The 22,540-nt window shown below is 45.5% G+C and overlaps 1 protein-coding gene across 2 annotated transcripts in view; it reads right to left on the reverse strand.

The window, feature by feature from the left end:
• Window positions 1–22,540, reverse strand: part of LOC135907718 (stomatin-like protein 1) — a 122,890-nt gene that overhangs the window by 86,901 nt on the left and 13,449 nt on the right. For both annotated transcript variants that reach the window (XM_065439438.1, XM_065439439.1), the window contains exons 4-5: window positions 5,082–5,164; window positions 4,825–5,028 (exon numbers count right to left, since the gene is read on the reverse strand). In XM_065439438.1, the coding sequence (XP_065295510.1) occupies window positions 4,825–5,028; window positions 5,082–5,164 (287 nt within the window). The remainder of the gene's footprint in view (window positions 1–4,824; window positions 5,029–5,081; window positions 5,165–22,540) is intronic.

The raw sequence follows: 22,540 nt of genomic DNA on the forward strand, positions 1-22,540 counted from the left end.
CTAGCCGATCTGAGGAAGAGCGTCAAACGGGGAGTGAAAAAAAAATAGAGGGTTTCATTTGGCAAGGAATCTGGCTTATTGTACCGCCGCTACACGGATAAGCAGGGTCGCAAATATAAGCAGCTTCGGATTCCGCGAAAATATCGCCGGGAAAAATGAATGACCTCATTTGCTTCCTCAGTAGTATGTTTTCGGTCCAAGCGATTTCAAGGGGACCATTCTATTTGTCATTATTATTGCTGATTATTAATTGTTTCTATTTTGGTGTGTTGTTAAATTGAAAACTGGTTGTTTGAGCCTTGTGTACTAGATCGTACACCTGCCTCTTGTTGCAGCGGGAGCAAAAGGGGGATAGCAATTTAGTTAGGTTGATTTGGATTATGGCCTTGTCTGGTGTTTGACGGGAGACAGAGGGCACTTGTTCGTGTTGGGTGTTGTCTTTTGCCGGTCGGTTTTGCAAGCTGCAGAACGACCAACCGGGACCAGTGGCGAGAAGCAAGGGCTTAGGAACGACCCGAGTGGAGTTGGTCGAGGTGCCTTGGAGACAACGCAGTGAGCAGAGCTCCTGTCCTGGCGAGTCGGACCTGGGCACGTGAAGTTACCTGGCGTCCCGACACTGGGCGTGAACTTGGACGAGCCTGACGAACGTGCGCGCCTGGCATCCGAGCCACGTGGAGGCAGCTCGTCTTCCCGGCGCCTTATCTGAGGGCGGGGATGCTGTTGTGCCATTACCACAAGCCCGGATTCCAAATCTGCAAGATGCAGAATTTATCCTGCGAGCGCCCAAATTCTCCCTTCACAAGTCAAGATGCTAAGCCGTCAGGCAGCGGTGCTCTGCGGAGAAGCATCGGTGAGCAGCATGTTCAGACATGCACACAAGTGCCAGACAGCCCGGCGCCGCACCTCCTTTTGCCTGGAAGTCACCGCGCGCGCGAACTTTGAACCGGGTGGCCAGCGCGGTCGCTGGTTGGACCTCTCGGACGACCGCCGAGTGCTGACTTTGTATTGGGCCGTTTGAGTGACAATGGTTCCTCGGGGATTATAAAAGCCGCGACGCGCCGCCTGAAAAACCGGATCCGCCGACCCACCGGGAGCCAGTGCCGCTCTCGACTGGGGTGAGATGTGTCACGCGTTTTCGCCGGACGTCGCCGTGCGGGAACAGTCGCGTTTGCTGTGAGATCTCGGCCCCAGTGCCGACCCGTTCATGTCCTGTATAATGACCTGTATATAGTGTATAAAGTCCCTTTTGTTATTCTCATCGACGCCTGGCTCGGAGTCTTCGCTACCAACGCTCTGTCACGAAACGGGTGACGAGCGCTACGGGACCACAAAGTCGTAATAGTGGTGCAGCGGTGCAAAGTCGTAACAACATCAAAACATTTTAATTAGACAAAAGGTACAGTCAAACAATCTTATAACATTACCAGCTTTAACAACACTTGGATGTAACAATGAGCAGCTGCAGCACTGGGAACTTTGATGTGTTCTATGGTAAAGTAAATTGCTGACTACAATGTTCTCATGCAACACTATTGGTTGCAACAATAAATTTGGCTACTGAAAAAAAAAAAATTCAACCCACCGCCCCTGTTAGCGTGCGCACCTTCATGCTGGTGTCGTGCACTTCTATGAAACACAAATCGATAGCACCAATGGATGTTGGTGCTGTCGACTTGTGTTTTAGAGGGGTAGAAAGGAGATGGGAGAGAGGTGCCAGAGGCTGGCAATGCGGTAAAGGCCCAAGGTGTGCGCATAATATTTCCCCTTTTTTTCTAGGATTTTGAGTTCCTTTTTTTTTTGTTGCAGATGCCCAGTAGCCATATTCAATTGTTATACCCAATAATGCAGCAGGGTTTATTCTGCCATAGAACATAACAAAACTTGGTGGTGCCATGGCTGCTCATTGTTATAAGTGGGCTCGACTTTTCCACAAGCATTCCCTCTAGAGAAGAAGTCTGCCTTTTTCACTCTGCCATCACAGCAGACAATGCGTATATTGATTTAATCTCGATGGCAAACAAAGGTGCTAACTTGCCCCAAGACAGCTTTTCTAAACTTCATTCTGAAAATACATTACCGTCTACAATCTGAAGATCCCTCAGCATGCAAAAAAACTGCGCACTTGTTCTGCTCCATTTATATAAACACTGCTAAGCAAAACAAGCATTGCCCTTAGACAGGCAAATGCAGCTGTTGAAATGTTAACTTCAGGCTGAGGCTTCAATTGACTGCCTACACTGCCGATCACTTAAACTCGCCCTTTTCCTGTGACCTTTGTCTCATTTGTAATGCTCCCATTTGTGCTTTCAATAAATTACACTTCATAACATGCAGTGCAATGACGAAAATTTGCGTAGGTTCAGCTGTTGCTAAGACCTGATGACTTTATATGTATGGTGAAAAATGCTGTTCATTATTAAGAAACTGTTTGAAAAGTATTCTATATTCAATTCACTTCTGGCACTATTGTATTGGGTTTAAAAAATTACATATTTATACACCCCTACAGAAAAACTGTAGTTTGGACAAAAAAGATTAACAATTTCCAAGTTTTAGTGCTTGCATTCTCCCACAGACCAGAAGTCCATGCTAATTATATTCAATGATACTTTCCTCATTGTACTAAGGAAAGCAAAGCTTCATGAAAGATGCTATATAAATTAAGCTCTGGCATGAAAACTTAGAGACAGTAAAGAGAAAAATAAGTTGAGCTGTATTAGTAAATTACACTTTTAATATACCAAAAAATCCACTCCTACCATGTGAAGAGGCTTGGCTTGGTAAGCCAGAAAAGATGCAAGAACAAAAGATGGGAGGCGAAGCCTCCTTGATGTTCTTGCACGAAGTCCTTGTGACGTCATACATTTTTTAACTGTATCTGCTCAGGCTTTGTTAGGTAATTGTTTATCAGAAAAAAAATTGACTTCACTGCTTTCTGAAGGAGCCAAAGACTGAACTTAGAAAGTTTTAGGACTTTAACCGTGCCACAATGGTCCAAATGAGAGAAAATACCATGAAATCCATGATGTTCAGCTGATGTACTATAACTGAGGTCTCTGCGTAAAAGTAAAAAAAAAAGAAGTTTGGCCTTCACTTTCTTTTCTAGCAATCAAACTCTCAGTACCAAATCAACAAAAATACACTTTTGAAACAATACTTTATTAGTCTAAGCTGACTAAGTCGTTCTTTTTAGTGTCCCTTTAAGGACCTCTGCTTAATTGAAACTCGCTAGATTGAAGCATTACCAAAAATTTCTCCACTAAAGATTTTCAAACTGCTTCAAAATTTCTACAAGTACATGAGAACTCCCAATTCCATATCGGGCTTAAACATTATTTAAATTGCAAGTCATCACTCAGTGAGCACCCTGTTGTATGATACTTTGTTGAATGCAAGTAATGAGCAATGTTGCTTTTTCTTTCAACACTGTAGCAGAGCTTAATCTGATGAGCTTCCCCTTTAAAGCGTGCCTCACCAGGTCAGCCCATTTTGATCTGACAGGTGCAGTGCATACAATGCGTGCTAATGATTGTCTGTTAAGTATTACATCCCTACACGCTATGAAAAGAGCTTAAATTTCAAACCAAATGCCGTTTGCCACTCTCTTCACGGGCATTGCACTCCCAGCCGTAGAGTCGACACATATTACACAACTGCACCTACGTACATGGAAGTGCTGTGACGTCGCTCATAGTGACACGCGACTTTGAGAATTATTCAAGGCAATAGAAGTTATTTGCTTGATCTGTTGCTTAAATAAACAAAAAAAAGTGCAGAGAAATAATAAAACTTACAAACCGAATGTTTGCGTGTCTGCTTTATTTCATACCATAGCAAGAGAGATGTACATACTTCCGTTTCATCCGCTTGTTCCCACATCAGGCGGCCGCGCACGCAGAGAACAAAGCTTAGTCATTTCCTACTATGTTCCAGTGTGTGATCATGCTCTATGATCCGCTGTGTTTGACTCAGTGTTCCTGTAGCCCTGACTTATATCACTAGTCAGGCATTCTCGTGCACAGCGTGCAAAATCGTACGCTGCACGAAACAAGACATATGAAACAGCTCGCGGGTGAGACCGTCAGCGGAAGTGTGCCACACAACAAGAAAGTGAGAGAAAATAAAAATAAAAGAAGACAATGGGACTCGTGATGTATGTGCCACAAGAACCTCCAGCTCCAATATGGGAGAATGCAGGGGAGGAATTTAGCTTGCAGACGCAAGATGGGGCAAGTGGAAAGAATGTCTACATTGGCGAAAGCACTCGCCTCCTGAAATCATGGGTGTGTGGCATTGAAATATTTCTATCTCGACTATTAATGAACCAATTTGAAAAATTCTTGTGGTAAAATGCTCTCAAGAGGGCACGTAACAACCTCCAGCGTATAACCAAAATTTGCTATGTGGCCTAGTGAAAGGCCCTTTAAATGTGCACTTTTAAACTAATGTTAAGCTCACTTTGTTCGCTGTTATTATGAAAGGCGTGCATTTCCTGGTTTTTCTTTCACACCTCATCTGGACTCTTTGCCTGGCTGATTTGGTGATGACATTACAATCAATAGACACCACTGTGCATAAGGTCTTTTGACTTCAGAAAAAGGTCTCTGGAATATAGTGGGACCACTAGGGAAAGAATTTAAACTCACTGGACTCTGTGCCTGACAATGTACCATGGCAGAGAAGTTCATGGCTATTTACTGTACTTGCTATGTAGGCCTACATGAGATGTACAAAAGGCTTTCAACATCTACGTAAACATCAATTCACATACAGGTGCTGTTTTTGGCAAAGTAGCTAAAGATGCACACAAAGATGCACACAAACCAGAAGTGTGGCCTCAATGGCCTCACGACGCCGATCTAAGTCATCCTGGTCACTGCAGCCCAACAGAGATGCCAAGCACTGCTGGCAGAGTGCTCCCACTGTAGCATCAACCTCTTTCACTCGTGTGACATAACGGACACTGTGAACCACCTGCCAATGCAACTCGGCTCCCACCTCGATGATTGCTCCATCACCAGTCAGAACCTGGGCAGAATACACAACTTAAAATTTACGCTATTGGCCATAACCCATCATACCTCACGTGCGGGCACCTCAAAGACCTTGGGCTTCAGGTCAACTTTCATGTAAGAGTCAATGACCGGGAACACCAACACAAGGCCTGCATTGTGAGAAAAAGATGCCTGGTGTGACAACACAGTTACAGCTCCATCGTTAAGCTCTTGCCCCTCAAGTGCATGTTTATATTTGCTTCAGACAATGTTGTCTTCACTTCAGGTAGAGCACTTACATTTTATAAAGAATGCTCAAGCCTAGTTGGTAATTCCAGTAGAACTGTCATTATTCATTCAAGAGACTGAGAATTACCCTGCCATTCTACTAGAGCCAGTCACATAATGTTCAATGAAACACAGTGAACTAACTAACAGACCATGTGGTAGTCTTTAAAGGGACATTAAAGAGAATTATAAAATATAAGCATGCTCATTTGCAGTGATGTTGCATTTTATAATTCTATTTAAAGAGATATACCATATTTACTCGACTCTAATGCGCAGCTTTTTTCCGATAAAATGGGTCCAAAAATTGCATGCGTGTCAGAACCGAGTACGACCCTAAATCCGCATTACCATATCGCCATCAGCATTCGAAAAACGGCTGCCTCGTACGCTTTTAGCCTAGCTGCCATAGCTTCCTCCATGTTGTACGTGTAGCCAGGCGCTGGTGTAACCTAGTCTACCGCCTGTCTTCCCGTTTTCTGTGTTTATTCAATCAGCGTAGAGTTTCTCACTACATTACCTAGAGGAAAATCTGGCGCTGCCGCGCTATGGTATGCATGGGAATGCCGGTATATTGTGACTTCAGATTGGCAACATCCTCGGAGAGCCATGACACCTTGAAGACGCACCTGGCAAGCACCGTTCCATCTGTCACAATGATTCATTTTCTACTCAAACAGCATGCAAAAAGCTGTTTTAGCTTTATTATTACACAAAAACACATTTTGTTGAACAATGAGAACTTGCTATTGCATGTACAATTATATGAAACGTAAAAAGTATCAGCGGGCCACTAAAGTTGGAGGACAGACGACAAGATTTGCAGTCGCTTTGGAGCAGTTCGTTGCTTGTTCTTGCTTTTCTTCGGTTGGTTATGCATCGTAGGTGAGTAACCTTCACTGGAAGATGTAATATGCATGAACAGAAACATTTTATGAGGATATTACTTTAAGAACGCATTATTTGTGTAGCCATATCCACTTTTTAGACGAAGCCTCTCACAACACTAGCCAACACAAGCCTCGCAGACACGTATACTGTCATTCCCATGACGGCACAGCGCCCCTTAGTAAACTCCCTCAGACAGTGGCGCCAGATTTCCCTCTAGGTGTTATAGTGAGAAACTGTATGTCAATCAACATGGAAGCGCCGCTGACTGCGAACACACGCCGAGTCCACCTTGATACCACATTTAAAAGAAAAGTTATCATGTGCGCGGAGACAGATGGAAATCAGGCCACATCACAGGCATTCGGAGTTTCTGAAACTTGCGTGCGGGACTAGTGCAAGCAGGAGAATATTTTCGCCAGCAAAGCAAAAGGAAGGGTTTCAGTGGATTGAAGCAGGGCCGCTTCGCCGAAATAGAAGAGCTGCTCGCGGAATACATGCAAGAACAGCGAGCGGCACAGTGGCCTGTGACGACCAATATGCTCAAAGTACGGGCGATGCAGTTAGCCCTACAGAAAGGGCTAATGCAGAGTGATTTCAAAGCGAGCAGGTGCTGGCTATCAAATTTTATGAAAAGAAAAGGCTTTTCTCTTCGAAGGCGGACAGGGATATGCCAAAAATTGCCCGAAGAATATGAAGAGAAATTGCAGTTTTCAACGGTACGTTTAGAAGTTGCGCCATAGAAATGCCTACCACTTCGGACAGATTGGAAATGCCAATCAGACGCCGCTTTATTTTGACATGCCTGCCACCACAATCGTTGAAAAGAAAGGGGCGAAGCAAGTGTGCGTTTTGTCTTCCGGCACGAAAAAACTAGTCACTGCAATGCTTTGTTGCACTGAGGATGGGCACAAGCTGGCCCCGTATCTTACCTTCAGACGGAAGATGCTCCCCAAAGGAATCGTGATTATGCGTGCAAATGAAAAAGGTTGGATGACCACAGACTTGGTCGCTGACTGGATTGATAATGTTTGGCGGAAGAGACTCGGCGGCAGTTTGGGTCTGCTTGTGCTTGACACGTTCAGGTGCCACCTTGACCAGCGCATCAAGGACAAGCTGGCTGCATGCAACACCGACATTGGGGTGATACCCAGCAGCATGACATCACAGCTCCAGCTGCTCAATGTTTGCCCGTGAATAAAATGAAGCGTGGCTCACTGCAGGACTTTGCTGGATGGATGAAAGATGCATGGTGCACGATCCCATCTGCCTTGGTGAATAAGGCCTTTAAAAAGTGCAGGATTTCGAATGCCATTGATGGCACCGAGGATGAAATGCTTTGGTCTGTTGATAGCGATAAGTTGTTGTCTGATAGTGATGATATCTATTGCCCCATGTGACTCATACCGGCGCAGTGAAAATCTTGGCGGCAAGGTGCACCGCTTCCGTTTGTGTTTTTATTTATTGCAACTTTAGTGTATTGGGGATCTGTTTTTTTCCAAACTATGAGTAGTGTAACTTGCGTGTCATTGTGTAAGTTTTTGATAATTTCATACATGGTTCTGTCAGATCCCGGTGCAGAGCTCTTGCCATGCGATCAAGGCAGCTCTCAACTCGGCAATCGGCCTCGAGCTCCACCAATGGAAAAGCTGGCGCCACCGTCTACGTGACGTGCTATTAGGGATCACGTGGACATAGCGGCCGTGTCGGCTGCTTCGGGAACGCCGAAGCGACCTGAAAACAAGAGTTTAAATTCCCTCGTATACTGCAGTCCTCAGTTAGTGGCAAGATTTTCCCGCTTCGAGTGTCTCCTTTACAACGCTTGAAAGCACTACAATAGGTAGTGGCTGCCTTTGAAGGCGCGCAACATGGTGGGCTACTGCTCGGTGCTACAATGCCGGACGTACGCAATGGAGCCCGGTGTCAGCCTTATTCACACGTAGCCGCAGGACAAGCTGCGTGAAGCTTGGCTTGCGAAACATAAAACCGGCAAACAGTCATTGGCTACAACTCGGGTATGCAGAAAGCACAGACGGGAGGAAGATTTCTGCTATGGCGCCGGGTCTGCGATATTCACAAAACGCGCACTGCGACGCTCACCCGACTAATGTCATGACGGTTTGGTCGATGAACTTGTCGATGCTATAGATACTAGCAAGTTCACTGGAGTGGAAAGGGAGCGTAAGAAGCACATTATAAAAAAGTATGACATAAGGCCATGTTTGTGCTATGAATTAATGCACTGTATTACAAAAAAGAGGCAGTGGGAAATCACACGCTGAGAACACCGATAAACATACAGTGCGATGCAACTCCAGAAATAATATTGAAATGTCGAAGAATTTAGAAGAAAAAAACATTGAATCGCCGCGACGGCACATCACAGTCCCCTTAGGCGTCGAAGCCCAAACAATGAAATTATTTTTGAATCGCTCTGACAGCGCCCACGCAACAATGGTTGCTTGTATACTGTCAAATGTTCATATTCTGCGGCCTAAAGCTCATGGCACGGTGCGAAAACGCGCACGCGGCGAAAGCGAAACAGTGCGCAGACAAGCATGCAGAAGCGCAGTCGGTCGCTGCGAATCTGTGCGATCGCTGCAGTGAGGCTTCATTCTATTAGGCTCCATTTAGTTATACAAACACTATAAGGACATATTTCACATAGTTTGCTCTCAGCGTTTGCCTACCTTTCACGCGAGAAGTCGGTTTGGGAGACTCCATCGCGGCGACCGGGCGCAGTGGCGTTCACTGTACGTATTCGGTAAAGAGATAGCGTCTGTAAACGATTCTGTGCTTTTGGTTTGCCCAAGATTATTATTTAGACAGTAAAAAACTTCTCTCATTTCGAAAGTACTTACAGAAATGTCCGGAAGAGCTCGCGCGTGGTGTTTTCAGTGAGCGCTGACAGCAAAACCTATGAGGAGCGCGCCGCGTGATCCCTCATAGTATGCCAGCGAGGCACTTTCGATAGATGGCGACTCCGTAACTCCTCGCCGACAATACTAAAAGGACGATTGTATGGCTCATTATGTTCGCATTTTCTTATGTATGGCTTGCATTCTTCTATGTGTTCATATTTGAGAAAGGATTGTGAATAATGGTGAAGGTTGCAGCGGTGGCGTAGAGGTAGAACACCCGCCTCGCGTGCAAGAGGTCCGTGGTTCGAATCCCGGTGCCGGCAATTTTACACCGGATTAAAAAAAAAGAAAAAAAAAATTCGCGTGTTGATAAAATTGCATAAACAGGCCTGGAGTGTGGCCTGATCCCGGTGACCAGAACCGGTAACGCACTCCCTAGCCAGAGCAGGATTGGCCACCCTGGTGCAGTACTTGGCCACAACCTCCTATATGAACAACACAATCAAACCCCGGCCCTCAGTCCCCAGCAGCTGCGAAGCAACTGACCACGGCGGCGGTCAGACCTGCGACGCTGCAGAGGGTGCTAAGAATCACTGGCTCCGGACAGGCCGCCAATGGAATATGAACCTGGCAACGTTTAACGCTAGAACGTTATCTAGTGAGGCGTGTCTAGCAGTGCTATTGGAGGAATTAGAGGGCAGTAAATGGGATATAATAGGGCTCAGCGAAGTTAGGAGGCCAAAAGAAGCATATACAGTGCTAAAAAGCGGGCACGTCCTGTGCTACCGGGGCTTAGAAGAGAGAAGGGAACTAGGCGTCGGATTCCTGATTAATAAGAATATAGCTGGTAATATACAGGAATTCTATAGCATTAACGAGAGGGTGGCAGGTCTTGTTGTGAAACTTAATAAGAGGTACAAAATGAAGATTGTACAGGTCTACGCCCCTACATCCAGTCATGATGACCAGGAAGTCGAAAGCTTCTATGAAGACGTGGAATCGGCGATGGGTAGAGTGAAAACTAAATACACTATACTAATGGGTGACTTTAATGCCAAGGTAGGCAAAAAGCAGGCTGGAGACAAGGCAGTGGGGGAATATGGCATAGGCACTAGGAATATCAGGGGGGAGTTATTGGTAGAGTTTGCGGAACAGAATAATATGAGGATAATGAATACCTTCTTCCGCAAACGGGATAGCCGAAAGTGGACGTGGAGGGGCCCGAACGGCGAGACTAGAAATGAAATAGACTTCATACTCTGCGCTAACCCTGGCATCATAAAAGATGTGGACGTGCTCGGCAAGGTGCGCTGCAGTGACCACAGGATGGTAAGAACTCGAATTAGCCTAGACCTGAGAAGGGAACGGAAGAAACTGGTACATAAGAAGCCGATCAATGAGTTAGCGGTAAGAGGGAAAATGGAGCAATTCCAGATCAAGCTACAGAACAGGTACATATTCGGCTTTAACTCAGGAAGAGGACCTTAGTGTTGAAGCAATGAACGACAATCTTGTGGGCATCATTAAGGAGTGTGCAATGGAAGTCGGTGGTAACTCCGTTAGGCAGGATACCAGCAAACTATCGCAGGAGACGAAAGATCTGATCAAGAAACGCCAATGTATGAAAGCCTCTAATCCTACAGCTAGAATAAAACTGGCAGAACTTCCAAAGTTAATCAACAAGCTTAAGACAGCTGACATAAGGAAGTATAATATGGATAGAATTGAACATGCTCTCAGGAACGGAGGAAGCCTAAAAACAGTGAAGAAGAAACTAGGAATTGGCAAGAATCAGATGTATGCGTTAAGAGACAAAGCCGGCAATATCATTACTAATATGGATGAGATAGTACAAGTGGCTGAGGAGTTCTATAGAGATTTGTACAGTACCAGTGCCAACCACGACGATAATGGAAGAGAAAATAGTCTAGAGGAATTCGAAATCCCACAGGTAACGCCGGAAGAAGTAAAGAAAGCCTTGGGAGATATGCAAAGGGGGAAGGCAGCTGGGGAGGATCAGGTAACAGCAGATTTGTTGAAGGATGGCGGGCATATTGTTCTAGAGAAACTGGCCACCCTGTATACGCAATGCCTCATGACTTCGACCGTACCCGAATCTTGGAAAAATGCTAACATAATCCTAATCCATAAGAAAGGGGATGCCAAAGACTTGAAAAATTATAGACCAATCAGCTTACTGTCCGTTGCCTACAAACTATTTACTAAGGTAATCGCAAATAGAATCAGGAACACCTTAGACTTCTGTCAAGCAAAGGACCAGGCAGGATTCCGTAAAGGCTACTCAACAATAGATCATATTCACACTATCAATCAGGTGATAGAGAAATGTGCGGAATATAACCAACCCTTATATATAGCTTTCATTGATTACGAGAAAGCATTTGATTCTGTCGAAACCTCAGCAGTCATGGAGGCATTACGGAATCAGGGTGTAGACGAGCCATATGTAAAAATACTGAAAAATATCTATAGCGGCTCCACAGCCACCATAGCCCTCCATAAAGAAAGCAACAAAATCCCAATATAGAAAGGCGTCAGGCAGGGAGATACGATCTCTCCAATGCTATTCACAGCGTGTTTACAGGAGGTATTCAGAGACCTGGATGGGGAAGAAATGGGGATAAAAGTTAATGGAGAATACCTTAGTAACTTGCGATTCGCTGATGATATTGCCTTGCTTAGTAACTCAGGGGACCAACTGCAATGCATGCTCACTGACCTGGAGAGGCAAAGCAGAAGAGTGGGTCTAAAAATTAATCTGCAGAAAACTAAAGTAATGTTTAACAGTCTCGGAAGAGAACAGCAGTTTACAATAGGCAGCGAGGCACTGGAAGTCGTAAGGGAATACATCTACTTAGGGAAGGTAGTGACTGCGGATCCGAATCATGAGACAGAAATAATCAGAAGAATAAGAATGGGCTGGGGTGCGTTTGGCAGGCATTCTCAGATCATGAACAGCAGGTTGCCATTATCCCTCAAGAGAAAAGTGTATAATAGCTGTGTCTTACCAGTACTCACCTACCGAGCAGAAACCTGGAGGCTTACGAAAAGGGTTCTACTCAAATTGAGGACGACGCAACGAGCTATGGAAAGAAGAATGATAGGTGTAACGTTAAGGGATAAGAAAAGAGCAGATTGGATGAGGGAACAAACGCGAGTTAATGACATCTTAGTTGAAATGGGCATGGGCAGGACATGTAATGAGGAGGGAAGATAACCGATGGTCATTAAGGGTTACGGACTGGATCCCAAGGGAAGGGAAGCGTAGCAGGGGACGGCAGAAAGTTAGGTGGGCGGATAAGATTAAGAAGTTTGCAGGGACGGCATGGCCACAATTAGTACATGACCGGGGTTGTTGGAGAAATATGGGAGAGGCCTTTGCCCTGCAGTGGGCGTAACCAGGCTGATGATGATGATGATGTGAATAATGGGTTGAACTTTACACGCTCTCAAAGTGCTTCCCAAGTGAGTCTGCCTGGTCTTGCAGGGTATTGCCCTGCGTGTTTACCAAAGGGAGTGGATATGTTTGTCACACTCTTATCCTATTAACCCTGTTCCAGACTTTGGCCTCATCTGTATACGAGTTGATACCCGATAAAAACTTCTGCCAACTCTGTCTTTTGGTCTGTCAGTGCGTTCTCCAGCCTTGGGACTTTACTTTCTTAAAGTTGATAAGATTCTCTGCAGTGGGAGAAGCGCGTAGCAACCCCCGTGCTTTGTTCCGTTTCCTACGAGCGTTCCTACATTCGTTGTTCCACCACGGGACACGCCATTTGCATGCCAAGCCACTTACTTCAGATATGCATTTAGATGCGGCATCTATTATGAAGGTTGTAAAATACTCCACAGCAGCATCAATTCCTGACTAAGACATGTCAGCCTATGAGATACTAGTAGGAGGTGCGGAATTTCTCCGAATCAGCTGTATCAACCTTCCACCTAGCAGCCTGTGGTGGATATTTGTTTTCTTTAGATGTTCTTAGCAGTATGGGGAAGTGGTTGCTCCTGTAAGGATTGTTGGTAACTTCCCATTCAAGTTCAGGTAGTATAGACGGGGAAGCTATGCTAAGATCAATTGAAGAAAAGGTTCTGTTTGCAAGACAGTAATATGTGGGTTCCTTCTTATTCAGCAGACATGCACTAGAAGAAAAAAGGAAAAAGGAAGAAGAAGGAAAAAAGGGGCGCATCTATACGAGAGTCGCCCCAGAGGCAGCTGTGTGCATTGAAATCGCCAAGAACACATTAGGTTCTGTCAATTCATCTCTAAAGGACTGAAATTCATGTTTGTTTAATTGGTAATGTGGGGGTATATAAAGCGAGCAAATGGTGATGAGTTTGTTTAGGAGAACAACTCGAACCGCCACTGTTTTAAGGGGCATTTGTAGCTGTAAACGTTGACACGCTACGCTTTTATGAATTACAATGGCAACACCGCCGAACGATATGGCAGCATCATCGCGATTTTTGCGAAACGTAATATACTGTCTGAGAAAGTTTGTATGTTTCGATTTTAAGTGTGTTTCCTGTAAACACAGCACTTTTGGATTGAGTTCGTGCATAAGTTCTTGCACATCATCAAGGTTTCTAAGAAGACCTCTGGCGTTCCATTGAATAATTTGTGGATCCATATTGAAAGTAAGTTGGTCCTGAGTGTACAGAAACAGAAGTGGTGCCTTAGGTTACAGAGCTCTTTGGAGAGCCTGTAACGCGGGTTTTGTCCTTTCTAGAGCGTGTGAGGGAGCTTCGCCGCTCCTTACGTGTTTGGTGTGCCGTGAGGATTGGTGTAGTGTCCATTGGCTTTTGTGAGGCGCCAGACGCGCTCTTGCAAGCGAGAAATTATTCGAGAGAGTCCCGCCTTGGAGGGCAAGACCCCTGAGCCCACCAGCCCGGAAGTCGAAGCTGTCTTTAGGTCTGAGCTGAGCTGGCTGTTGCCGGCGCTGTAAGGGGCCGGGGACGTTGGGGCAGCCTTGACTGCGCCCACCTTCAGGGCCCCTATCTGTCCTGTGGGATCGCTGCGTGTAGCGCAGGTTGCCGCAGATAACTTTTCTGGGGCCGGCAACCCAAAGTTGGCCTGGCCAGTTTGCTGGTTGGGCGGAGTAGGCTTACCTACTTCCATACTGGGGACAGGAGCCAAAGGTGCCAGCTCGCTGCGCGCGGGCTGGGCACTTGGCATTGGACGCTGTGACGCTGCCCCCGATGTGCCCCATCAGCATAAGGTGTGCTGTGGAAAGGTGAGCACCTCTTACGGGCTTCCTTAAATGAAATATTTTCTTTGGCTTTGAGGGTGATCATCTCTTTTTCTTTCTTCCAGTTCGAACAGGAGCGGGAGTAGGCTGGATGGTCATCACTGCAGTTCACACAGTGAGGTGTGCCACTGCAGTTGTCAGAGGGGTGGCCCTGGACTCCACACTTTGCACAAGTTATTCGACCATGACAGCTCTGCGAGCCATGGCCGAACTTTTGGCATTGGAGACACTGTCTAGGGTTGGGGATATATGGTCGGATAGTTAGCCTAATGTATCCTGTATCAATGGTTTCTGGCAGGACGCTAGTTGCAAATGTTAGGATAAGGTGTTTGGTGGGGATTTCTTTGTTGTCTCGTCTAAGGATAATACACTTTACATTGGTTACATTTTGATCTTTCCATCCTACCAGGAGTTCAACTTCTGTCAAATCCTGGAGGTCTGCCTCTTGACACGACTCCGGGTGAGCTATTCATTGACCGGTGTGGTGTAACAGAAACTGGTATATTGCCTGCCTACCTTCTCGTACTGATGTTTCTTAGGGATCTCAAGAAAACGGTCTCCGCTAGACATTTTTGTAACTTTATAACCTGACCCTAACACTTTGGTCAAAGATTTTGCAACTATGAATGGTGGAATGAATCTTGCCTGTTTCTCAGATTTCTCACAGTGCACAACGTGGCATTTCGGATAAGTCTCTTTTGTTCGGTTGAAGCATGTGCTTAGGTCATCAGTGCATCCCCTCTTTTGAGGGTGACGATCAGGTATGCTGGGAAATACGGGAGGCAACATTGTTCAACCGCTGGATATCATAGGTTTGTGAATAGCCTATGCATGTGTGTACGCCTATATATTCCTGGGTCAGCACCCAAAAAAGTTTGGCAAGTGTCACTCTTGTAACACAAGAAGGCGAAAGCCTGCTGCACATTTGGTAATACATGAAGTTATACAATCAGGGTTAGGCGTCTTTGTTAGACATATTGGTAATAGTACAATAAGTTATACGATCGGAGCTAGACTTTTTTGCAAGAGATAACAAGCCGCAATGGGAAGCCTTTTATAGCAAAGGAACTCAACATAGACTCAAGTGAGGTGGAAATTCTTCTAGTGTCTTGTATTTTGGACAGGTGGGCAACTGGTGTCTTTATTTTTCTCTATTAGGCAACATGATGTAGTACTGTAGTTCTTAAACTTGTTCTTGCAGTAACCTGGCAAATGGTCGTTTTGCTTGCAACAACTTTGTGCTAGTCTTGAGTGCCATGGTCACTATGCAGAGGCATTACCTTTGACAAACTTTGTTGTGCCAAAATTGTGGATGGCAAAGATTCTTTCTTACATACCTGCTTTGTTCTGCTGGAGTATACGAGTAGTCAGAAAAATACAGACTTTTCAATAGTACTGCAACTAGCTGATAGCTTATGCAAAAGTCTGTCAAATGTTTGCTAAACTCAACATTGCAACAGTCTGGAACAGCCTGGCAGTGTTAGTAATGTGAGGCCCATAATGTCTTGGCATTGTCAAGTTTACAATTTGCTAACCTTCTTTTATGAGACAATTATTTTCTTTAGGGACAGTGATTATGTTAGATATGCCTTCAGGGTTTTCCTAAAGCCAACCACATAGTAGGTGTTTGTGCTTTTCAGTACTTTGGTGTTAAAGAAGGCAGTGACTGTCATCGCATTTTTGTTGGTATAGCAAATATTTTGAGCATTAGCTTTTGTTGCCAGCTTTAAATTTGAAGGTGGCAATCTCGAATTCACTTCCTCCAGTACGCTTCATCTCCAGGCATGGAGTGGCAGCTGACACCAGCAAAAACGCAGAGAGCCAACGGGTTTATACTAATTCAATTAGGAAGGCCCACTAAGCTTCCAATTAGGAAGGCCCACTAAGCTTCAACAAAGACACTACCTCACCAGAACAGGAATTGGTCCCCCTGGTGCAGTATTCGGCCACTACTTGCCTCATGACTTCTACAACTAACCCATGGCCCTCAGTCCCCAGCAGCTGCGGAGCACCTGACCAAGGCGGCGGTCAGACCTGTAATGCAGCAGACGGTGCTAAGAATTTCTGGACCCAAACAGACCGCCAATGGAAACTGACCCTGGCAACCTTTAACACCCGAACTCTCTCAAGTGAGGCTAGATTAGCAGGACTTTTTAAGGAACTATCAGGCATTATTTGGGATATCATTAAAGTTAGTGAGGTTATAAGGACTGGTGAGGCTTATACAGTGCTGACTGCCAGATAAGAAGCAATACGAGGTTGGATTCCTAATACATGAGGACATGAAGGGCAACATTAATGAGAGGGTAGCAGTAGTCGTAATAAGACTTAACAGGTATAGATTAAAGGTGGTACAAGCGTACGCTACAACCTCCAGTCATGATGATGATGAAGTAATCAGTTTTATGAAGATGTGGAATCAGCCATAAGAAAAGTGCAAACTCAATATACTGTAGTAATGGGAAACTTCAATGCAGAAGTGAGGGAAAAAGCAGACTGGTGAACAATAAATTGGAAACTACAGTGCCGATTCTAGAAACACTAGAGGAGAGATGTTGGTAGAATTCATGGAAAGGAATAAGCTATGAATAATGAACACGTTTTTCAGAAAGCGTAGAAACAAAAAGTGTACCTGGAAAACTCCTAATGGTCAAACAAGGAATGAAATCGATTTCATACTTTCTGCCGATCCCAGCATAGTGCAGGATGTAGAAGTGTTAGGTAGGGTAAAGTGCAGTGATCATAGGTCAGTGAGGTCTAGGATTCACCTGAATTTGAAGAGAGAAAGAGTAAAATTAGTCAAGAAGAAACAGGCCAACCTAGACGCAGTAAGGATGAAAGCAGACCAATTCAGGCTGGTACTTGCAAATAAATATGCAGCCTTAGAACAACGAGATGTAGATTCCATAGAGGTAATGAATGAAACTGTAACTAGGCTGGCTTCAGAAGCAGCACTTTAAGTAGGAGGCAATGCACCAAGGCATCATCATCATCATTATCAGCCTGGTTACGCCCACTGCAGGGCAAAGGCCTCTCCCATACTTCTCCAACAACCGCGGTCATGTACTAATTGTGGCCATGCCGTCCCTGCTAACTTCTTAATCTCATCCGCCCACCTAACTTTCTGCCGCCCCCTGCTACGCTTCCCTTCCCTTGGGATCCAGTCCGTAACCCTTAATGACCATCGGTTATCTTCCCTCCTCATTACATGTCCTGCCCATGCCCATTTCTTTTTCTTGATTTCAACTAAGATGTCATTAATTCGCGTTTGTTCCCTCACCCAATCTACTCTTTTCTTATCCCTTAACGTTACACCTCATCATCATCATCATCATCATCAGCCTGGTTACGCCCACTGCAGGGCAAAGGCCTCTCCCATACTTCTCCAACTACCCCGGTCATGTACTAATTGTGGCCATGCTGTCCCTGCAAACTTCTTAATCTCATCCGCCCACCTAACTTTCTGCCGCCCCCTGCTACGCTTCCCTTCCCTTGGGATCCAGTCCGTAACCCTTAATGACCATCGGTTATCCTCCCTCCTCATTACATGTCCTGCCCATGCCCATTTCTTTTTCTTGATTTCAACTAAGATGTCATTAACTCGCATTTGTTCCCTCTCTCACTCTGCTCTTTTCTTATCCCTTAACGTTACACCTATCATTCTTCTTTCCATAGCTCGTTGCGTCGTCCTCAATTTGAGTAGAACCCTTTTCGTAAGCCTCCAGGTTTCTGCCTTGTAGGTGAGTACTGGTAAGACGCAGCTATTATACACTTTCCTCTTGAGGGATAATGGCAACCTGCTGTTCATGATCTGAGAATGCCTGCCAAACGCACCCCAGCCCATTCTTATTCTGCTGATTATTTCTGTCTCATGATCCGGATCTGCCGTCACTACCTGCCCTAAGTAGATGTATTCCCTTACCACTTACAGTGCCTCGCTGCCTATTGTAAATTGCTGCTCTCTTCCGAGACTGTTAAACATTACTTTAGTTTTCTGCAGATTAATTTTTAAACCCACTCTTCTGCTTTGCCTCTCCAGGTCAGTGAGCATGCATTGCAATTGGTCCCCTGAGTTACTAAGCAAGGCAACATCATCAGCGAATCGCAAGTTACTAAGGTATTCTCCATTAACTTTTATCCCCAATTCTTCCCAATCCAGGTCTCTGAATACCTGCTGTAAACATGCTGTGAATAGCATTGGAGAGATTGTATCTCCCTGTCTGACGCCTTTCTTTATTGGGATTTTGTTGCTTTCTTTATGGAGGACTACGGTGGCTGTGGAGCCGCTATAGATATCTTTCAGTATTTTTACATACGGCTCGTCTACACCCTGATTCCGTAATGCCTCCATGACTGCTGAGGTTTCGACAGAATCAAACGCTTTCTCGTAATCAATGAAAGCTATATATAAGGGTTGGTTATTATCCGCACATTTCTCTATCACCTGATTGATAGTGTGAATATGATCTATTGTTGAGTAGCCTTTATGGAATCCTGCCTGGTCCTTTGCTTGACAGAAGTCTAAGGTGTTCCTGATTCTATTTGCAATTACCTTAGTGAATAGTTTGTAGGCAACGGACAGTAAGCTGAGCGGTCTATAATTTTTCAAGTCTTTGGCGTCCCCTTTCTTATGGATTAGGATTATGTTAGCGTTCTTCCAAGATTCCGGTACGCTCGAGGTCATGAGGCATTGCGTATACAGGGTGGCCAGTTTCTCTAGAACAATCTGCCCACCATCCTTCAACAAATCTGATGTTACCTGATGCTCCCCAGCTGCCTTCCCCCTTTTGCATATCTCCTAAGGCTTTCTTTACTTCTTCCGGTGTTACCTTTGGGATTTCGAATTCCTCTAGACTATTTTCTCTTCCATTATCGTCGTGGGTGCCACTGGTACTGTATAAATCTCTATAGAACTCCTCAGCCACATGAACTATCTCATCCCTATTAGTTATGATATTGCCGGCTTTGTCTCTTAACGCATACATCTGATTCTTGCCAATTCCTAGTTTCTTCTTCACTGTTTTTAGGCTTCCTCTGTTCCTGAGAGCATGTTCAATTCTATCCATATTATACTTCTTATGTCAGCTGTCTTACGCTTGTTGATTAACTTCGAAAGTTCTGCCAGTTCTATTCTAGCTGTAGGGTTAGAGGCTTTCATACATTGGCGTTTCTTGATCAGATCTTTCGTCTCCTGTGATAGTTTACTGGTATCCTGCCTAACGGAGTTGCCACCGACTTCCACTGCACACTCCTTAATGATGCCCACAAGATTGTCGTTCATTGCTTCAACACTAAGGTCCTCTTCCTGAGTTAAAGCCGAGTACCTGTTCTGTAGCTTGATCTGGAATTCCTGTATTTTCCCTCTTACCACTAACTCATTGATCGGCTTCTTATATACCAGTTTCTTCCGTTCCCTTCTCAGGTCTAGGCTAATTCGAGTTCTTACCATCCTGTGGTCACTGCAGCGCACCTTGCCGAGCACGTCCACATCTTGTATGATGCCAGGGTTAGCGCAGAGTATGAGGTCTATTTCATTTCTAGTCTTGCTGTTCGGGCTCCTCCATGTCCACTTTCGGCTATCCCGCTTGCGGAAGAAGGTATTCATTATCTTCATATTATTCTGTTCCGCAAACTCTACTAATAACTCTCCCCTGCTATTCCTAGTGCCTATGCCATATTCCCCCACTGCTTTGTCTCCAGCCTGCTTCTTGCCTACCTTGGCATTAAAGTTGCCCATTAGTATAGTGTATTTGGTTTTCACTCTACCCATCGCCGATTCCACGTCTACATAGAAGCTTTCGACTTCCTGGTCATCATGACTGGATGTAGGGGCGTAGACCTGTACAATCTTCATTTTGTACCTCTTATTAAGTTTCACAACAAGACCTGCCACCCTCTCGTTAATGCTATAGAATTTCTGTATGTTACCAGCTATATTCTTATTAATCAGGAATCCGACTCCTAGTTCTCTTCTCTCCGCTAAGCCCCCGTAGCACAGGACGTGCCCGCTTTTTAGCACTGTATATGCTTCTTTTGGCCTCCTAACTTCACTGAGCCCTATTATATCCCATTTACTGCCCTCTAATTCCTCCAATAGCACTGCTAGACTCGCTTCACTAGATAACATTCTAGCGTTAAACGTTGCCAGGTTCATATTCCAATGGCGGCCTGTCCGGACCTATCACCTATCATTCTTCTTTCCATAGCTCGTTGCGTCGTCTTCAATTTGAGTAGAACCCTTTTCGTAAGCCTCCAGGTTTCTGCCCCGTAGGTGAGTACTGGTAAGACACAGCTATTATACACTTTTCTCTTGAGGGATAATGGCAACCTGCTGTTCATGATCTGAGAATGCCTGCCAAATGCATCCCAGCCCACAAACGCACCCCAGCCCATTCTTATTCTTCTGATTATTTCCGTCTCATGATCCGGATCCGCCGTCTCTACATGGCTTTCAGCCATGTCTCTCTACAATCAGCCAATCAGCCTCTCTACATGGCTTTCAGAGATTATGAAAAGGCACTTGATTCAGTAGAGATACCAGCAGTCATGGAGGCATTACATAATCAGGGGAGTACAGGAGGCTTACATAGATATCTTCAAAAATATCTACAAAGACTCCACAGCTACCTTAATTCTCCACAAGAAAAGTAGGAAGATACTTATAAAGAAAGGGGTCAGACACGGAGACACAATATTTCCAATGCCATTCACTGCATGCTAGGAAGAAGTATTCAAGCTATTAAATTGGGATGGCTTGGAGTAAGGATCAACGCAAATATCTCAGCATTTTGGAGACGTAGTACTGTTCAGCAACACTGGGGACGAGTTACTACAAATGATAGAGGACCTTCTGTCCTGAACTGGGTAGTACGGTAGTACCAAGTTCGGTCGTCTGCTTCGGAAAGCACGTTTACAATATGGACCCGCCACTTTCGGTTGTGTTGTACCCCGGCTTGCAGCAAATATCGGGCGCCGAAGATTTTTTTCAGGGGTGGCACGCTGCGTAAACGAAAGAAATTATGCAATGCCAGATACGTGTACGCCATTCAAGAAATGAGTGCCGAAGTTTTAGCGCGGTGTCTCTTTAAGGACTCTTTAAGGAACTACCAGGCATTACTTGGGATATCATTAAAGTTAGTGAGGTTAGAAGGACTGGTGAGGCTTAACAGTGCTGACAAACGCGAGAAAATGTTTGCTATAAATGAATTCACAGCAGCGACGAGCAGACATCATGTGTACGGAACTGCTCGAACGCACGGCGGTACAGGCCGCGACGGGAGCTTTTAGCATGCCACGATGTAAGAACTGCTCGAGCGCACAATCGAATGTGCCGCGACGGCAGCAGTCTTTCGATATGCTGCGAAACGGCGGGCCTCCTGCAATATTTGTTGACTGTATGCCGCTATACAAGTAGTTATACCTGCACTGTAGTAGCGGCCATCTGTCCCTTTAGCAACTGATAAATAGCTCCTGCAATGCATATGAGCTCGCAGTAAAGTACATGTGAATCGCGCTGCAGCGCAAGCTCGTGCGCTGCTAGCTTGATGTAGCTTTTAATGACAGCGCTCGAACATCGATGTACTGCAATCAATACTACGTTGCTGCGCTGCCTCAACGTGCTGGCGTGAGGTCAAGGATGAGCACATTTAACTCTCTAACCTGTACTGCTCGTAGTGGGGTAGTGAATTGTCACCGAATCAGCCCGACCATTTGTGGTCATTTGCACACACCTGGTCACTTCACTTCGCACAGGTCGAATTGTTAATCCGCCTCTTTCATGGCGCTATGGCGCATGCGCTCTACCCTAGTGGATTAGTCGCGAAACGTTTTGGAAGGGTCGTGCACGTGGCCGCGTGCCGGGAAGTCCCCCGGAAAAGAAAAAGGCGCTCGGACATGCGTGGCTGCAAACACTTGTGCCGTGTACCGCGTTGAAACTCTACTGGTAGCTTGACGTCAGTGCGGTGCCGAAAATGTGTGTAGCGTAAGACCGCAACTCCACTTTACAAAACAAAGCGGCCAGGGCATCGTGCGAGTTGTCCGGACTGCACCGTGAGCCAGGTAGTTGCTGCCTTTCATGAATGGCTCGCTAATTTAACGAAACACCCGTGCGTTACACTTGGGCGACACTTAAGTACGTCACGTTGCTGACGAAGTCTGTTTGCAGCGTCGGTCCTCACTTGCTGGTGGTGGGAGCGCGTGCCTGACTGCACGTACTCGTAAGGCGCGGCAACACTGGGTCGAT

Source organism: Dermacentor albipictus, chromosome 1, assembly GCF_038994185.2.
Source record: "Dermacentor albipictus isolate Rhodes 1998 colony chromosome 1, USDA_Dalb.pri_finalv2, whole genome shotgun sequence".
NCBI lineage: Eukaryota > Metazoa > Arthropoda > Arachnida > Ixodida > Ixodidae > Dermacentor > Dermacentor albipictus.